The 18,423-nt window shown below is 35.1% G+C and overlaps 3 protein-coding genes, 1 non-coding gene and 3 pseudogenes across 4 annotated transcripts; all 7 read left to right on the top strand.

The window, feature by feature from the left end:
- Positions 1–810: 810 nt before the first annotated feature.
- On the top strand, positions 811–3,475 carry LOC100808211 (GEM-like protein 4; annotated as a pseudogene).
- A 385-nt stretch (positions 3,476–3,860) lies between these two features.
- LOC112998215 (uncharacterized) lies at positions 3,861–3,985 on the top strand (annotated as a pseudogene).
- LOC100807679 (GEM-like protein 4) lies at positions 3,888–7,532 on the top strand. The gene is made up of 3 exons (XM_041006018.1): positions 3,888–6,042; positions 6,381–6,634; positions 6,736–7,532. Exons 1-3 carry the CDS (start codon positions 5,901–5,903, stop codon positions 6,910–6,912), a joined length of 573 nt encoding a protein of 190 aa, XP_040861952.1. The 5' UTR covers positions 3,888–5,900; the 3' UTR covers positions 6,913–7,532.
- LOC112998236 (U4 spliceosomal RNA) lies at positions 5,016–5,166 on the top strand. Its single transcript, XR_003263275.1, has one exon. It is a non-coding gene; the product is annotated as a U4 spliceosomal RNA (small nuclear RNA).
- A 1,790-nt stretch (positions 7,533–9,322) lies between the features above and the next one.
- Positions 9,323–10,832, top strand: LOC100807154 (GEM-like protein 4). The gene is made up of 3 exons (XM_003536704.5): positions 9,323–9,546; positions 9,669–9,943; positions 10,102–10,832. Exons 1-3 carry the CDS (start codon positions 9,405–9,407, stop codon positions 10,273–10,275), a joined length of 591 nt encoding a protein of 196 aa, XP_003536752.1. The 5' UTR covers positions 9,323–9,404; the 3' UTR covers positions 10,276–10,832.
- A 992-nt stretch (positions 10,833–11,824) lies between these two features.
- Positions 11,825–14,418, top strand: LOC100806088 (GEM-like protein 4; annotated as a pseudogene).
- Positions 14,419–16,411: 1,993 nt separating this feature from the next.
- Positions 16,412–18,209, top strand: LOC100805562 (GEM-like protein 4). The gene is made up of 3 exons (XM_003536701.5): positions 16,412–16,741; positions 16,865–17,139; positions 17,487–18,209. The coding sequence occupies exons 1-3, from the start codon at positions 16,606–16,608 to the stop codon at positions 17,658–17,660; spliced, it is 585 nt and encodes a 194-aa protein (XP_003536749.1). The 5' UTR covers positions 16,412–16,605; the 3' UTR covers positions 17,661–18,209.
- Positions 18,210–18,423: the final 214 nt, after the last annotated feature.

Genomic DNA, 18,423 nt, shown 5'->3' with positions numbered 1-18,423 from the left:
GATACTATAACAAATTGTCCGAAAAAGTCCCGAACCATATCATCGAAGGTAACTGTGACATCATCACTATATTGATCGCAAAGAAAGAAGCTGATTTTTTTTGAAATAGTTGTGTTAGATGGAGATGTAGAACAGTTGGTCGAGGTCATGGCAATGGCATCACCCACCTTCAGGTATCTGGTTCGTGCTGCTGCTGAATCATGAAACATGTTGGCTGCTACAACTACTAGAGCAAAGACAAAAGCACTTGTTCTCCTTCCCATCACTCTTTGTTTTTGGAACTTTCAAGTAATTAAGGTAAGCCTTGGTTTTATTTTATACAGAAAAAGAAAAAAAAAAAGCAACTATTGCCGACTAATTGAGATGAGATATTACTCCCTAGGTGTTATCTTATCATTTAATTTGTTTTAATTTTGAATTAACATTATCTTATCTAATCCGACATTTTTACTTTATTAAAGAAATTTGAATTGAAGTTTAATTTTACCTATTTTTTAAAATCCTTTTTAATATAAAATATTAAACTTATATAATTAAAAGTAAAAGATATAAAATATGAAGAAAGTAATGAGATTTTATCTCACTTTTTTAATATAAAATATAACGTTTAATTATATCTTTAAATCAAATTTATCATATAGAAATAATTTTTTTGACTTTGTTATGGTAATGTAACCCCCTGGATTTTTTATTTTTTTTACAATTTCATCACCATTTCATCCTTACTGGAGTTGGGGGGAAAGAAAATCCAAAAAACTTATCACCACGGCCTCTAATTTTGCTCTCTTTTAACTGAATCTACAAGTTTTTAAAGGCCAGAGTAGTATTCTGCAAAAATCTGCCAAATAAACAACAATTTCAGGCTTGTGAGAGGATTTCTTGGGTATTAAAGTTAACTTTATGGGGGATTTGATAAGGGTGTTGAAGTATCATTGATAAGTTAATAACTTGTTATACCTGTAAACCATTTACTGTTACCCACTTGACAACATGCCAACTAACAGGAATTAGTCTTCAACTGTGGTGAATGGCCCATGGCAAGTATCCTTTCTCAGAGCTGCAAGGGAAAAAACTCAACCTGGAACTGGAAGGCTGGAAATGATTGATATTTCCCTTTTCTACAAACAGAAATGTATAAATACAATGGTTTCAGTTGCTGCAGATTTCAATTTCTTCAATGATGAGTCAATCACTCGAAAACAAGATAAAGGCATATATACATCTTAGATGGTCACACCGGAATAACATCACCGTCTCTTTACTTTTTCCTACCTCATCACAAGGGAATTTGGAGAAGTCTGACATCAGAAAGTTCAAATGCCAATTCATAAAGCCTTGGTGATGCATCCTCACATAGGCAGGTGTAAGTGGAGAGTATTGCAACTAATCGGTGTATTTCATCATTTACTTTTTCTTTTTTAATTCCCTTACCTGTTTCCAAAACAGTGTAGTTCTTCAATGGTTTGTGTGACAAAATAGCAATATGCTACCAGCGAGAATGCTTTTATTTCCTTACTTCGATCAATCACCATGAAACCTTGCTCCTGAAGATACATAAACTTCTCTCTAGCTTATCCTCTTAATAAAACTAACCTTTCAAATATTTTTTAAATTTAGAAAAAGTTGACTTGAATCTTTCTGTACCATCTTTTTTCTTTCAAGTTGCCATGCCAGTGCCTTTATATCAATCATGATCATGGTTGATGATTTAAGGTTGAGTCATCCCACCAAAGGGTCAAGATTCCCTTCCTAGTTTTCATCCCTTTAAATACCTCTTTGGAATACAAGGAACTCATCAACCCAATTCCCTTAGCTAGTTCAGACCATTCCTCTTCAACTTCTGCTAGTCCCTTCAATTACACAGAAAATCTTATTAATCATCAATCATGCAGACCTCACTTCTTTGAGAGCTAGGTGTTGGAACTCCAGTCATCGGAAACATATGATCAGCTTCAAAACTCAGTTAAAAGATACTTACCTGTTCCTGCCACTCAATGCCAATATTCAACCACGACATCAAAGCAAAGTAAAAATTTCTTTTCCTTTACACACAAAAATCTAACTTTGTTCAGACGTAGTTATATATACATGAAATTGTTTAGCTTGGTGAACGGATCTAATTCTATTTATATTACTCTGAAATTGCAGTGAGACCGAGGACAAATATATCTGAAACTGTTATGAGAAAGTTAAGCTTAGGGGCTCGCATTCTTCGAGTCGGTGGAGTGGAAAAAGTGTTGAAGCAGTTTTTAGTATGGGAGAAGGGGAGAGGCTGTTGAAAGTTTCCCAGTGTTATCTGTCCACCACATCCGGTCCTCTAGCAGGTCTCCTCTTCATATCCACAGACAGGGTTGCCTTTTGCAGTGAGAGATCAATGAAAGTCTTTACTCAGAAAGGTAATATATACGTAGGCCAAATTTGGATAAACTTTCTGAATAAGTACTTACAGGGAGCAAAATAGAAAAAGCAAAATGAATCAAAATTCTCTATGTGTTAAAATCAACTTTTTAAAAATCCCTCTCATTTAACTTCTTCAAAACTTCTCTAATTTTTTCCTGGCCTACAAAACCTCTTAATATTTCTTTGTTTCTCAAGATCCAAAATTTGTTAAAGTTCTGAAAGTTATATTCAATCATGTGCAGGTTGTCATTCCACTGAAGAAGATCAACTGTGTGAACCAAAGTGAAAATGTTCAGAAGCCAACACAGAAGTACATAGAGATGGTCACAGTTGACAATTTTGATTTCTGGTTCATGGGTGTATTAAAATATCAGAAAACTTTCAAATATCTTGAGCAGGCAGTTTCTCAATCTTAGTTGAGTAGCCAAATCCACCATTTGAATTTTGAACTCAAAGATTCATGTTGTCAAGCTTAGATGAGTTGCAAAACCTACCGTGTGAGCTATAAGCTTCATGTACTCAGGAACAAACACAGAGATACACTATCAGAAACAAATTAAAACTTTGCAGCTGTCGTTGATGATCATGCGCTTTCTCTTTGATAAAAGGGATTTCAGTTCATGGTATATATCCGTCCTGCTTGACACTACATATGACCTATGATAGATATTCAAACATGGTTCATATCAGCTGAGTTGCAGACTTAGCTGCCAACATTTCACGTTGTGAATGCAAGAGTTCAAAATTTGGTGCCTTATTTGTAGCAGAATCCAAGCTAAATGTATTCTGTGGCGAATTGGCTGGCAGTGTAAGGGCCACACTACTTTTGTGGAAGGTATCCATCCATCCATCCAGGCACAGACCTGTGCTATAAAGGAAGTAGAGGAGTAAAAAATACATAGAAAAAGAGGGAACAAAATTGTTAGCTTCCCAAATGTACAGGTTTCAGCCTTAATTTTACCCATTGTTTTATTATGTTTACCAGAGTTTGTAATTCAGCTTGTATCATACCATCTAACATTTTAGTCAAATTTGTGTATAAGTATTTAAAGTTGTGTCTGTTTTATTTAATTAGTATAAATAATCAACAGGAAGTCTGATAGAATACAATTGATAAATGGGCACTTCAACTATAATTATTGAATTGATTTCGTTAACTGTTATCAAGTATTTTACTTATTTAAGTTAGTAAAGTAGAGTGATGTTTGATTAATTAAACTTAGTTTGGTTGAAGTTATTGATCTCACATTCTCACTGGATCCAACTTGTAAATCAGTTATAGGGAGTTGAGCATGAATCCAGATGGGTTGTGAAATATGGATGTGTAAGTGTAATCTCTCATTAGGATACGTTATAGACAGAAAGTCATTTGATGCTCAATGTAGTCCCACATCGGTAAGTAAGGATAACAATTACCTGAAGTTTTATTATAAACTGCACGTTACATATTAGTGCAACTCATACCTTTCTCGGCCTTTTGGCTAAGATCAAGTGTAGTATCTGTTCTTATCAGATTAATATCTGATATGTGGGTCATTGGTTCATTCTATTCAGATCAGATCCTTTTTGAAATGAAAGACTATAAGAGAAGTTATCAAAAAGGATCTTAAACTTAATGATCTGAAACTTAATGATCTGGAAATATGATACTTGATAGAAGATTATGGTGGAAGTTGATACATGTAGTCGATCCCATCTAGTGGGATAAGGTGATGTTAATTTTTTGAAGGGGAGATCCCAACACAGTAGCTTCACTATAGCATGGGCATGGCGCACCCTACAACATAAGTTTAACTATCTTCAATGTGTTAGTTTCGGGTATTGTTGTTTGGCTTTAGTAAATTTTTAAATGATATGTAGTTGTTTGGGTTATTAATTTTAATTATTTAGATTTTGTTGGTTTATAATGGCAAAATTACTGGTGCGGCAAGATTAAATGGTAGTATTAATTGATGTTAATTTAGATATCGTGAAAATAATCCGGCTTAATGCTGAATTTTAATTTTAATTGGTATATTATTTTCTCAAATATTCTTTAGATTTAGTTATTTAAAAATGATTTTTTGAAAATTTGTTACAATTTTCACAGATAATTTTAATGTTTTCTATGTATTCTCAAGTATACAAAGTTAATGTTTTTAGCATATTTTTCACAAATGATTTGTCCAATTTTATCATTCATTAGCATACGATGTTATAAAAGTCATTAAAAAAACCATCCGTGAATTTCTTGAATGAAGCTTCTGGATGAACATAAAGATACAAGTGATGGTCACAAACAACATTCTAGTCTGTGAGAGTAAATGGTCGAGGTTCAAATATCGGCTGAATTGCAGACTAGGCTATTGGCACATTATGAAATACAAGACTGCTTTTGCAGAAGCTAAGCCAGCCAGGGACTTGTCACAGAAGAAAAGTTCGAAGGACAGAGAAATCGAATAAAGAGGGAAGAAAATTGGTTCTGAATTCAGTTTTAGAACAAGACAGCTAATATAAAAAGAGATGTAACTGAGATGGTTGAGGTGCTGGTTGGTTGAGGTCCCACATCGACTAGAAAAAGAGGTGGAGCTTAGAGCAGCCAATATAAAAGGAGAGATCAGACGCGGTAGTGAAGCATCTTTGCGCTTGGGGCAATGACGCAGCTAGTGAGGTTCTAACCGAGGCGCGTCTATTGCTGGTTGAAAACTATTTCCAAACCCCCTCTTAGGCCTGGGTTCACCCCTGGCCTTCGAGAATTTCTGGAAGGGCTCCCTACGGGGTTAAGCCCTACAATGTCTAGTTCAATCTTTTTTTTTTATTTAAAATTTCAGTTTCTTATGCTACTTAAAATCCCAAGAAATACAAGAACCTTCAACATAAGCATGGGGATGATGAGCGTATGATTTGGCAATTTCTTTCTCACAATGTCAAAAAGTCTACTCTTCAATATCCCTGTCAGCAACCTCACTTTATGACATGGATTGTTGTTAGATCCCATAAAAAACACTGATGGCTTCGTTGATGACTGCCTGTGCTAATCAGGGTGCTTCATCCTTTACTTTTTCTGGTTTAATTTCCAAAACTGCGATTCTCGAATAGTTTGTGTGGAAATATATTACTAGACACAGGATTTGTTTCCTTCCATCAACTACCCTGGAATCTTGCTCCAGAAGATATATAAACCGAGCCTCAAAAAGCTAAACCTTACCGAACCATATTTCTTAAAGCAAGCAAAACAGTCCATGATGTGAAAATATTATCTTGAATAATTGTCACGGTTGTCATATCAGTACATTTTTATCAATCAAGGTTGATGATCCAAGGTTGAGTTGCCCCACTAAAGAAAGTGTCAAAGATTCACTTCCTAGTTTCCATCCCTTTAAATACCTCTTTGGAATACAAGGAACTCATCAACCCAAGTTAGCATAACTTCCCTAGCAATCTAGTAGCTCCACCTGTTTCTGTTCACCCGCTTCTAGTCCCTTTGATAAAACAAAAATCTTTTTTGTTAATCATCAAACATGCAGACCTCACTTCTTCATAATCTAGTTGTTGGAACTCCAATCATCTCAGCTACATATGATAAGCTTCAAACGCCAGTTAACAGATACTTACTGGATCCTGCCATTCAATGTCACTACTCAACCACAACATCAAAGCAAAGTAAAATTTTCTTTTCCTTTTCAGACCATTATCTAATTTTATTATGAAATATTGACAGGGTTACCAATACGAGAGATTCTATGTTTCAGGTAGAGTATATTCAGTTGCGAACAAACTTGGAAGGAAGACGGGTAGTCTTTCACAAGGAGTCCAAGAACATGGTGAGTATCCTTGTAAGACCGAGACATGTTTCCAAGACAAATATTGATGGTACTGATAATGAACTATTATGAACATCATGCCTAATTTTCATCTAAAGGACTGGTTTCGAGAGTATAACTGATTTTCTTCTCCCTTCAGTTGGGTTCAGTATAACAGTTGAATTGGCTTTGCTTGAGGCCTTATGAACATATCTGAAACTGTTAAGAGGAAGTTAAGCTTAGGAGCTCGCATTCTTCAAGTGGGAGGAGTCGAGAAAGTGTTTAAGCAATTTTTTAGTGTGAGAGAAGGGGAGAGGCTGTTGAAAGTTTCCACCACATCCGGACCTCTAGCGGGTCTCCTCTTCATCTCTACAGACAAGGTTGCCTTTTGCAGTGAGAGATCAATGAAAGTTTTTACTCAGAAAGGCCACATGTTGAGGATCTATTATACGGTCAGTCATGAAGTAATTTATACATAAAACCTCTTCATGTTTCTCAGTTTCTTGATCCAAGATTTGTTGAAGTTCTGATAGGTATACATGGTTGTGTACAGGTTGCCATTCCATTGAAGAAGATCAAGTGTGTGAACCACCAGAGTAAAAATGTTCAGAAGCCAAAACAAAAGTACATAGGGATAGTCACAGAGGACAATTTTGATTTCTGGTTTATGGGTATCATGAAATATCAGAAAACCATGAAATATCTTGAGCAGGCTGTTTCTCAAGCTTAGTTGAGTAGCAAAATCCACTGCTTGAGCTTGAGGCTTCATGTTGTTGGGACAAACATAAAGATACAAGAGATGATCAGAAACAAAAATAAAAATTGGACTTTGTCTTTGATAAAAACAGCTTCACTGTTTCATCCGTTGTTCTGGACACAACATGTTGGTGTGACAGCAAATAGAAGTGGTTAATATCAGTTGAATTGCAAAACTTGGTTGCTAGCACATTTTGGACAAAGGTTGTGAGTACAAGAGTTCATCATTGATGCCTTATTTATTGCCGAGTGCAAGCCGCATGTATTCCAGTTGATGGTTGGTTGTTAATGCTAATTAGTTAAGGACCAAATGGCTTTTGCAGAAGGTATCCATCCATGGACTGGCCTACGAAGGGAGGGAGATTACGGTGGAAGAAAAGTTTAAAGGAAAGATAAATGGAATAAGAGGGAAGAAAATTGCTAGTTTCCCAACTGTACAAGTTTCAGGCTCATTATTTGTAAATATTTTCAGAACCAGGTTGCTAAAATTGTATTCCAGATTGTATTCTTCCCATCCAACTCTTTAATCAAATTTGTATATAATTATTTAAAAGTGAGTTTGCTTTTGTTAATAGCTTAAATAATTAACAGGAATATGACAGATAAAACTTGAAAGTGATAAATGAAACTCTGGTATAATTAGTGGATTTATTTTATTGACCGCTGTTAATTAATTTTGTTACTTATTCCAATTAGTTGCAGTAGAATGATATTTGTTTTTAAAATTAAGGTTTGGTGGCAGTATAGTCCAAATTATACAGGCTACATATTTGGTCTTGTTTTCTGACTGAGTCGTGACAATGTGACCTCTGGACTTCAAAATATTGCTAGGATACCATTTTTGTGAACCAAATCTAGTCTGGCTGGTGAATACAAACTTTAAGAAGAATTTTTTAACTACCTCCATATTTATATATACATAAGCCCTGTAAGAACAAAAATATTTAAAATATTTCGATCAATACTCACGGGTTAAATTTCAGCTTAAAAGTGAAGTTGTCACTGAGACTTCCTAACACGTATAAGAAATAAGAGTCAATTTTTCTCAAGAAAATTGTCGACCTTTGTGTACAATTTCTTGGGTATGAAAATTTAACTTTATGGGTATATCATAAGGCATCACTTATCACTTATAAGTGGTAACTTCTTATATCTGTAAACCATTTGTAGGTACCCACTTGACAACATGCATAACTGACACTGGAATATATACACATAACCAATAACCGATATCCACATTCCAACTAATTGGGTACCTACAGCTTTACATATGATATGAGACTTGGCAATTTGGTTTTCCACAAAACTTAGAAGTATCTTGAACACTCTTCTCTTCCCCTACTGTTCCCCGGCACATGACTTTCATAGCCAACTTGCGGCCGCAGATAACTTTCCATTTTTGACATAGACAATTTCACGTTCTATTGTCATGTTTTTTTAATATATTATTTATCCCTTACCAGTTACCATCATCATAGCCCTGTCAGCAAGCTCACTTTATGATATGGTTTAACCTTTGATACAACAAAAAGAACTGATGGCTTCGTTAATGACTGTTTGAGCTTTGGTTTAGTCTCAAACCACATGATGAGAGCATGCATGCAATGGTTTTAGTTGCTGCTGATATCAATTTCTTCAATGATGAGTCAATCACTCGAAAACAAGATAAATGCATATATCTATGTTCAGGGAATGGTCCCCTTTAATTTCCCTTAAGAATAGCAGGAGATTGTGTTGTCTCCCACATCACATGTCGGCACATGTCATGTCACCTTGCCAAATGCCTACCCTTGAAGAGTGTATACACCATGCAAGTCCCAACTTGAATTTGGAGAAAAATGCCATCAGAAAGTTCAAATGCCAACTCATAAAGCCTTGGTGACACATCCTCAATAAGCTAGTAAAAGTATTGCAACTAATTGGTGTATTTCATCATTTACTTTTTCGAGTTTAATTTCCTTACCTGCTTCCAAAGTAGTACAGTTCTCCAATGGTTTGTGTGACAACATGGCAATATGCTATCAGCAACAATGCTTTTATTTCCTTAAATGAATCACCATGGACCCTTGCTCCTGAAGATATATAAAATCTTTCTCTAAGCCTCTTAACATTAATCTTTCAAGAATTTTTTAAATTTTGAAAAAGTTGACCTGAATCTTTCTCTACCACTTTTTTCTAAAAGCAGGCTAACAATCCATGACATCAAAATATTTTCTTCAATAACTTTCCTTCAAGTTGCCATGCAGTACCTTTATATCAATCATGGTCATGGTTGATGATCTAAGGTTGAGTCATCCCACCAAAGGGTCAAGATTCACTTCCTAGTTTCCATCCCTTTAAATACCTCTTTGGAATACAAGTGACTCATCAACCCAAGTGAGCATAACTTCCTTAGCAACCTCGTAGCTAGCCTGTTCCTCTTCACCTGCTGCTATTCCCTTTGGTAAAACAGAAAAATCATCAAACATGCAGACCTCACTTCTTCATAATCTAGTTGTTGGAACTCCAGTAATCTCAGCAACATATGATCAGCTTCAAAAGTCAGTTAACAGATACTTACCTGGTCCTGCCACTCAATGCCAATATTCAACCACAACATCAAAGCAAAGTAAAATTTTCTTTTCCTTTACACACAAACATTTAACTTTGTTAAGACGTATTTATATATACCTGAAATTGTTTAGCTTGGTGACCGGATCTAATTCTATTTGTATTACTCTGAAATTGCAGTGAGACTGGGGACTAATATATCTGAGACTGTTAAGAGAAAGTTAAGTTTAGGGGCTCGCATTCTTCGAGTTGGTGGAGTGGATAAAGTGTTTAAGCAGTTTTTTAGTGTGGAAGAGGGAGAAAGGCTGTTGAAAGTTTCTCAGTGTTATCTGTCCACCACATCCGGTCCTCTAGCAGGTTTCCTCTTCATCTCCACTGACAAGGTTGCCTTCTGCAGTGAGAGATCAATGAAAGTCTTTACTCGGAAAGGCCATATGTTGAGGATCCGTTATAAGGTCAGTCACAAAGTAACATATAAATAGGCCAAATTTGAACAAACTTAACAAGTCCTTATTGGAGAAGAAGAAAAGAAAGTAAAATAAATCAAACTTCTCTCACAAGTTTCTTGATCCAAGTTTTGTTGAAGTTCTAAAGTATATTCGGTCATGTGCAGGTTGTCATTCCACTGAAAAAGATCAAGTGTGTGAACCAAAGTCAAAATATTCAGAACCCAACACAGAAGTACATAGAGATTGTCACGGAGGACAACTTCGATTTCTGGTTTATGGGTGTCTTAAAATATCAGAAAACTTTCAAATATCTTGAGCAGGCAGTTTCTCAAGCATAGATTAGTAGCGAAATTCAGACTTGGAACTGGAAGATTCATGTTGTCAGGACAAACAAAAATACAAAGGATGATCAGAAACTAACCAAAATTTGTCTGCTATCACTGAAGATGTTGAACTTTGTCTATGATGAAAGGGATTTCACTTCATTGTACATATCCATCCTTCTGGACACGACATTTGACCCAAGATAGTAGCGAATGGATGTGGTTAATATCAGAAGAGTTGCATACTTGGCTGCCAGCAAATCACATTGCAAATGCAAGAGTTCACCATTCGGAGCATCATTTGTTGCAGAATCCAAGCTATACGTCTTCTGACAGGCTTGCAGAGCTAAGGACCAGAATGCTTTTAAGGAAGGGATGGGCCTATGTTAGAGCTCTATGAAGGGAAATTACTTTAGGACAAAAGTCTGAAGGAAAAATACATAGAAAAAGAGGGAACAATGCTTTTAGCTGCCCAAATGTACAACTCTGAGGATCCAATTACACATTTAAATGTAAATGTTTTCAGAACCTGATTTTGTAATTCAGTTTGTATTTATACCATCTAACTTTGAATTCAGATTTGAGTATAATTATTTAAATGCGAGTCTGTTTTACTTAAGTAGTTTAATTAATTAGCAGGAATCAATTGGTCTCACTGGATCCATCTTTTGAATTAGGATTTCTCTAATTGTGGGGCAACATCTGATAACGGATAAGTTTGGATTGTCCAAATGATACAGATATATAGGGTCTGGTTGTGACTAAATTGTGGCAATACAACGCCTGGACTTTGTTTCACAATTTCATCAACTTTCCTTGTGTGGAATTGTGCGATGGCAATCAGAAATCACCATAGCTTCCAACTGTTGTGTATTTATTTTAGTTTGTAATGTTTTAATTTTTTTTACATGTTATAAAAAAAATTATTTATATTTTTAAAAAAGAGGCGCCCATGGACTGGTCCATTTGACCCAGAATTCGTCAAGAATTGAACCACGTTATGAAAATTTCAGGCAGTCATAGGAACAGTAACATTTGACCCTTTCAAAACTCAAAGAGAAAGCGCTGAAGAAGGAACTTGTACTACAATACATATCAGCTTTACATGGCAATTTGCTTTTCCACAAAACTTTTAAGTATGTCTGTCCAAAACTCAGTCACAGACTCTTCCGCTAGCCAACGTGCGGCCACATGCAGATTAGTTTCCATTTCTGACAAACAATTTCAGGTTCCTTAGCTTTCTCTTAACCATCATATACAGCCCTGTCAGCAATCTCACTTTATGATTACATATTTTGACGCAACAAAAAGCACCGATGGCTTCGTTAATGACTGCCTTAGTTTCAAAACCCCCAAGATTGCAATGGTTTTAGACTCTTAGTTGCGGCTGATGAGTCAATAACTAGAAAACAAGATTAAGGAATGGTCCCTTGAGAAAAGCAAGAGATTCTATTGTCTCCCACATCAGCATGTAGACTCGAACTATCATAAAGTGATCTTAACAATATTTTGGCATTCAACTTTCATATATTTAGTATCCTTATGTTAGAGACGACAAAATATGATATTTTATTTTAAGCAGAGGTCATATATATTAGATGGTCACATGGGATAAACTTCACAATTTCTTTACTTTTTCCTACCTTATCACGAGAATTTGGAGAAAGTTCAAATGCCAACTCATAAGGCCTTGGTGATGAATCCTCACATAGGCAGGTGTAAGTGGAAAGTATTGCAACTAATCGGTGTATTTCATCACTGACTTTTTCTTTTTTAATTCCTTTACCTGTTTCCAAAACAGTGCAGTTCTCCAATGGTTTGTGTGACAAAATAGCAATATTCTACCAGCAAGAATGCTTTTATTTCCTTACTTCTATCAATCACCATGGACCCTTGCTCCTGAAGATATATATACACCTTTCTCTAAAGCCTCTTAAAATTAACCTTTCAAGGATTTTTAAATTTTTGAAAAAGTTGACATGAATCGTTATGTACCAATTTTTTTTCTAAAAGCAAGCAAACAATCCATGACATCAAAATATTATCTTGAATAACTTTCCTTCAAGTTGCCAGGCAGTGCCTTTATATCAATCATGGTCATGGTTGATGATCCAAGGGTTAGTCATCTCACCAAAGGGTCAAGATTCACTTCCTAGTTTTCATCCCTTTAAATGCCTCTTAGGAATACAAGGGACTCATCAACCCAAGTGAGCATAAGTTCCTTAGAAACCTAATATTTCAGATCAATCCCTTCAATTTAAAGAAACCTAATTAATCATCAATCATGCAGACCTCACTTCTTCGTGAGCTAGTTGTTGGAACTCCAGTCATCTCAGCAACATATGATCGGCCTCAGAAGTCAGTTAACAGATACTTACCTGGTCCTGCCACTCAATGTCAATATTCAACCACAACATCAAAGCAAAGTAAAATTCTTTTTTGTTACACACACCTGAAATTGTTTAGCTTGGTGAGCGGATCTAATTCAATTTATACCACTCTATAATTGCAGTGAGATTGAGGACAAATATATCAGAAACTGTTAAGAGAAAGTTAAGCTTAGGGGCTCGCATTCTTTAAAGTTGAAGAAGGAGAGAGGCTGCTGAAAGTTTCCCAGTGTTATCTGTCCACTACATCCGGACCCGGTCCTCTAGCAGGTTTCCTCTTCATCTCCACTGACAAGGTTGCCTTCTGCAGCGAGAGATCAATGAAAGTCTTTACTTGAAAAGGCCATATGTTGAGGATCCGTTATAAGGTTAGTCATTAAATAATATATCTACACAGGCCAAATTTGGGTGAACTTAACAAGAACTTATAGGAGAACAAGATAAGAAAGTAAAATAAATCAAACTTCTCTCACAAGTTAAAATAAACTTTTTTCAAACTCTCTTATCTAACTTCTTCAAAGATAAAATGCATAAGATGATTTTAACTTGCAAAAGTTTTATTCATTTTTACCTCCTATTTTCTTCTCCTTTGAGTGTTCATGGAAAACTTTATCCTAGCCTGTATTCATATTTCTCAGTTTCTCTTTATCCAAGATTGTTGAAGTTCTGAAGTATATATGGTCATGTGCAGGTTGCCATTCCACTGAACAAGATCAAGTGTGTGAACCAAAGCCAAAATGTTCAAAAGCCAACACAGAAGTACATAGAAATTGTCACGGAGGACAACTTCGATTTCTGGTTTATGGGGGTCTTAAAATATCAGAAAACTTTCAAATATCTTGAGCAGGCAGTTTCTCAAGCTTAGCTGGGTTGCAAAATCCACCATTCAAACTTGAAGATTCATGTTGTCAGGACAAACACAAACATATAAAGGATGATCCGTAACAAACTAAAATTTTGGCTGCTGTCATTGAAAATGTTGAGCTTTGTCTATGATAAAAGGGATTTAAGTTCTTTGCACATATCCATCCTTCTGGACATGACATTTGACCTGTGATAATAACGAATGGATGTGGTTCATATCAGAAGAGTTGCAGAGTTGGCTGGCAGAAAATTGCGTTGTGAATGCAAGAATTCACCATTTGGAGCATCAATTGTTGCAGAATCCAAGCTATATGTGTTCTGTGGCCTCGGCTGGCAGTGCTGAGGACTGCTTTTGAGGAAGGGACAGGCTTATGTTAGAGCTCTACGAAGGGAGATTATTGTAGGAGAAAAGATTGATGGAAAAATACTTAGAAAGAGGGAACAATACTGTTAGCTTCCTCAATATACAACAAGTTTGAGGCTCAATTACACATTGAAGTAATGTAATTCAATTTGTATTTATGCCATCTAACTTTTAGTCAAATTTGAGTATAATAACTTAAATGCGAGTCTGTTTTATGTAAGTAGTTTAATTAATTAGCAGGAAGTTGTTCGTCTCACTGGATCCATCTTATAAATTAGGATTGCTCTAGTTGTGGGACTGTATCAGAAAACTGATAAGTTTGGATTGCCCAGATGATTCACATAGGATCTTGTTTTGTGACTGAATTGTGGCAATAACGCCTGGACTTTCTTTCACAATTTCATCTCCTTTCCTTTTGTGGAATTGGTGAAACGACAATCAGAAACTATAGTTACCATATCTTCCAACTGTGGTGTGGATGAGACTAATACAATAGGTTTAAGTCCCACATCATTTGATTATACTTACTTTTAAGTTTTTATATATTGTCTTTTGTTTAAACTTGTTATTTGTTAAATATATTTAAAGACACTTAGCTTGTGTGCATAAAATTACTTGAAGTAGCTTTAATGGAATTTTATTTTATTCCTATAATTATTTTTAGACATTTAATTTAATTTTGAATTTGAACTTATTTTTTGTCTCTCGTTTTTGCAGCTCTCTTTTGTTCTCTGAAATTCTACAATTTCAGGGATCTCATATTTTTAGTTTTGTTAGTTCTTAAGCCTCTGACAAGAACTTTTATTAATAATGACTTAGTTATTAGTTAACTCTATAGAAACTTTCCATAAAAACTCTACTAAAAAAATTCAAGATGTGTTGTTGCAAATAAGTGGCTATCTCTCTTGTGACAAATGTTTGAGAAGCTGAAAAAGATGATAGAGCACCAGAAAGTTAATTCCTCTCTAGTAAGGACACCTGTAGCAACGGTAGCATTATTGACCCTTTCAAAACTCAAATAGAATAAAGGGATCGAGTTTAGTTGGCTAATAAGATGCGTGAATTGTTATAAGTGTTTATAATTTACTCCTATGGATAAAAAATAAAAAAAAACTCAAACAGAAAGAGCTGAAGAAGGAACTTCTACTACATATCAGCTTTACATATGAGACCACATGGCAATTTGCTTTTCAAGGAAACTTAAGTATGTCCAACACTCTTCTCTTCCGCTAGCACATGACTTTCAAAACCAACATGCGGCCACAGATCACTTTCCAATTCACATATATAAACAATTTCACGTTCCACAGCTTTGCCTTCATTCTCTTAATTATCCCTTCCCATCATAGCCCTGTCAGCAACCTCTCTTTAGGGATATAGTTTGACCCAACAAAAAGCACCGATGCCTTAACTGCCAGAGTTTTTAGTTTAGTTTCAAACCCCAAGAGAGCATGAATACTATGTATGCATGGTTTTAGTCTTTTAGATGTAGCTGATATCAATTTCTTCAATGATGAGTCAATCACTCGAAAACAAGATAAAGGCATATCTATATTCAGGGAATGGTGCCCTTTAATTTTCCTTGAGAAAAGCAAGATATTGTGCTGTTTCCCACATCAGCATGTAGGCATATGTCCTGTCAGCAAGCCTAATAATGCCTAATCTTGAAGAGTGTATATGTTAATCGTAAGTACTAACTAGTATCTTTAGAAAATTGATTAAAAAATTAAAAGGAAAAATATTTTTTATTAAAATATATAAAATTATCACAATTAATAATTTTTTTTAATTCTTTAACCAATACCTTAAAAGTACTATTCAACAAGATCCTAAGTTAATATATGTATATTGACACATACCAACTTTAACTTTCGTAAGGTCTTAACAATATTTTAGCATTGAACTTTCATAAATTCAGTATCCTCATTCAATCTTCAACCGTTTTAGAAAAAGCAAAAATAAAATAAAATGATTTTTTATGTTAAGCAGTCTGTCAATTGCAAATTCTTTACTTTTTCCTACCTTATCACAAGAGAATTTGGAGAAATCTGGCATCAGAAAGATCAAATTAAATGTCAGCTCATAAAGCCTTGCTGATGCATCCTCACGTAAGTAGGTGTAACCGAAAAGTATTGCAACTAGTCGGTCGGTGTATTTCATCATTCAACTTTTTCTGCTTTAATTTCCTTACCTGCATGTTTCAAAAACCGTGCAGTTCTCCGATGGTTTGTGACAAATGGCAATATGCTGTCAGCAACAACGCATTTATTTCCTTAATTACTTCGATCAACCACTGTGGAACCTTGCTCCTGAAGATATGTAAACCTCTCTCTCTAAGCCTCTTAAACTAATCAACCTTTCCAGAAATTTTAAGTTTTGAAAAAGTTTAATATTTGTGTACCATCTTTTCTTCTAAAAGCAGCCAAACATGCAATCCATCCATGACGTCAAAATATTATCTTGAATAACTTTCCGTCAAATTGCCATGACAGTGCCTTTATATCAACCACGAACGTGGTTGATGATCTAAGGTTGAGTCATCCCACCAAAGTATCAAGATTCACTTCTGCTGCGGATAAAAAAAAAAAAGGGATTCACTTCCTAGTTTTCAGCCCTTTAAATACCTCTTTGCAATACAAGGAACTCATCAACCCAAGTTAGCATAACTTCCTTAACAACCTAGTATTTCAGACCATTCTTCTTGATCAGAATCCTTATTAATCATCAATCATGCAGACTTCACTTCTTCAAATTGTTGGAACTCCAGTAATCTCAGCAACATATGATCAGCTTCAAAAGTCAGTTAACAGATACTTACCTGGTCCTGCCACTCAATGTCAATATTCAACCACAACATCAAAGCAAAGTAAATATTTTTTTTTCCTTTACACACAAACATCAAACTTTGTTCAGACGTATTTATATGTACCTGAAATTGTTTAGCTTTGTGAATGGATCTAATTATACTTATATTACTCTGAAATTGCAGTGAGGCTGAGGACAAATATATCTGAAACTGTTAAGAGAAAGATAAGTTTAGGGGCTCGCATTCTTCGAGTTGGTGGAGTGGAAAAAGTGTTCAAGCAGTTTTTTAGCATGGAAGAAGGGGAGAGGCTGTTGAAAGTTTCCCAATGTTATCTTTCCACCACATCTGGTCCTCTAGCAGGTTTCCTCTTCATCTCCACTGACAAGGTTGCCTTCTGCAGTGAGAGATCAATGAAAGTCTTTACTCGGAAAGGTCATATGTTGAGGATTCGTTACAAGGTCAGTCATGAAGTAATATATACAAAGGTTAAATTTGGATAAACTTCTCAACAAGTACTTGTAGTTAGGGAAAAAAATAAGAAGGTAAAATGAATCGAACTTCTCCCATATGTTCGAAACAACTTGTGCACCTCAACATTTTTATAAAAGTTCTCTCATCTAACTTCTTCAAAAATGAAACGCATAAGTTGATTTGAACTTAGAGTACAAGTTTTATTCATTTTAATTACTGTTTTCTTCTCCTATAAGTATTCATTTAGAACTTTATCTTGACCTATCATATTTCTCAGTTTTCTCTTTACACAAGATTTGTTGAAGTTTTAAAAGGTATATACGGTCTTGTGCAGGTTGCTATTCCACTAAAGAAGGTCAAGTGTGTTAACCAAAGTGCTAATGCTCAGAAGCCGACACAGAAATACATAGAGATTGTCACTGAGGACAACTTTGATTTCTGGTTTATGGGTGTCTTAAAATATCAGAAAACTTTCAAATATCTTGAGCAGGCAGTTTCTCAAGCATAGTAGAGATACTTGAGTAGCAAAATCCACCATTCAAACTTGAAGATTCATGTTGTCAGGACAAACACAAAGATACAAAGGACGATCAGAAACAAACTAAAATTTGGCGGCTCTCATGAAGATGTTGAGCTTCGTCTCTGATAAAAGGGATTTCACTTCATTGTATATATCCATCCTACTGGACACAACATTTGACCTGTGATAATAGCGAATGGATGTGGTTCATATCAGTTGAATTGCAGACTTGGCTTTCATCATATCTCGTTGTGAATGAAAGAGTTCACTGTTTGGAGATCATTTGTTGCAGAATCCAAACTATATGTGCATTATTTGGACCAGAATGCTTTTTGAGGAAGGGATGGGCTTATGTTAGAACTCTATGAAGGGAGATTAATGTAGAAGGAAAACTGTTAGCTTCGTTCTCAAACGTACAAGTTTGAGGCTCAATTACACATTGATTCATTATATAAATGTTTTAAGAACCTGAGTTAGTAATTCAGCTTGTATTTATAACATCTAACTTTCAGTGAAATTTGAGTATAATTATTTAAATGCGAATCTGTTTGATTTAAGTAGTTTAATTAATTAGCAGGAAGTTTGATATAATACATTGATAAATGGACACTTCTAATATAATGAGAGTCGATTTTGTTAATCACTATTAATTAAATTTGTTCCTTATTTCAGCTAGGTTTTTTTTTTTTTGAAGGAATTTCAGCTAGTTAATTATAGCTGAGTGATGTTTGATTATTTTAACTTAAGTTTG

This window comes from Glycine max, chromosome 10, assembly GCF_000004515.6.
Source record: "Glycine max cultivar Williams 82 chromosome 10, Glycine_max_v4.0, whole genome shotgun sequence".
NCBI classification, from domain to species: Eukaryota; Viridiplantae; Streptophyta; class Magnoliopsida; order Fabales; family Fabaceae; genus Glycine; species Glycine max.
This window is presented reverse-complemented; position numbering and strand designations above follow the sequence as displayed.

Excerpts from the sequence above, each read along its gene's own strand:
- LOC100807679 (XM_041006018.1), top strand. The coding sequence starts at position 5,901 with ATGCAGACCTCACTTCTTCATAATCTAGTTGTTGGAACTCCAATCATC. Across the intron at positions 6,043-6,380 it reads AACCACAACATCAAAGCAAA|GCCTTATGAACATATCTGAA; the intron begins GTAAAATTTTCT and ends GCTTTGCTTGAG. Across the intron at positions 6,635-6,735 it reads TGTTGAGGATCTATTATACG|GTTGCCATTCCATTGAAGAA; the intron begins GTCAGTCATGAA and ends GGTTGTGTACAG.
- LOC100807154 (XM_003536704.5), top strand. The coding sequence starts at position 9,405 with ATGCAGACCTCACTTCTTCATAATCTAGTTGTTGGAACTCCAGTAATC. Across the intron at positions 9,547-9,668 it reads AACCACAACATCAAAGCAAA|TGAGACTGGGGACTAATATA; the intron begins GTAAAATTTTCT and ends CTGAAATTGCAG. Across the intron at positions 9,944-10,101 it reads TGTTGAGGATCCGTTATAAG|GTTGTCATTCCACTGAAAAA; the intron begins GTCAGTCACAAA and ends GGTCATGTGCAG.
- LOC100805562 (XM_003536701.5), top strand. The coding sequence starts at position 16,606 with ATGCAGACTTCACTTCTTCAAATTGTTGGAACTCCAGTAATCTCAGCA. Across the intron at positions 16,742-16,864 it reads AACCACAACATCAAAGCAAA|TGAGGCTGAGGACAAATATA; the intron begins GTAAATATTTTT and ends CTGAAATTGCAG. Across the intron at positions 17,140-17,486 it reads TGTTGAGGATTCGTTACAAG|GTTGCTATTCCACTAAAGAA; the intron begins GTCAGTCATGAA and ends GGTCTTGTGCAG.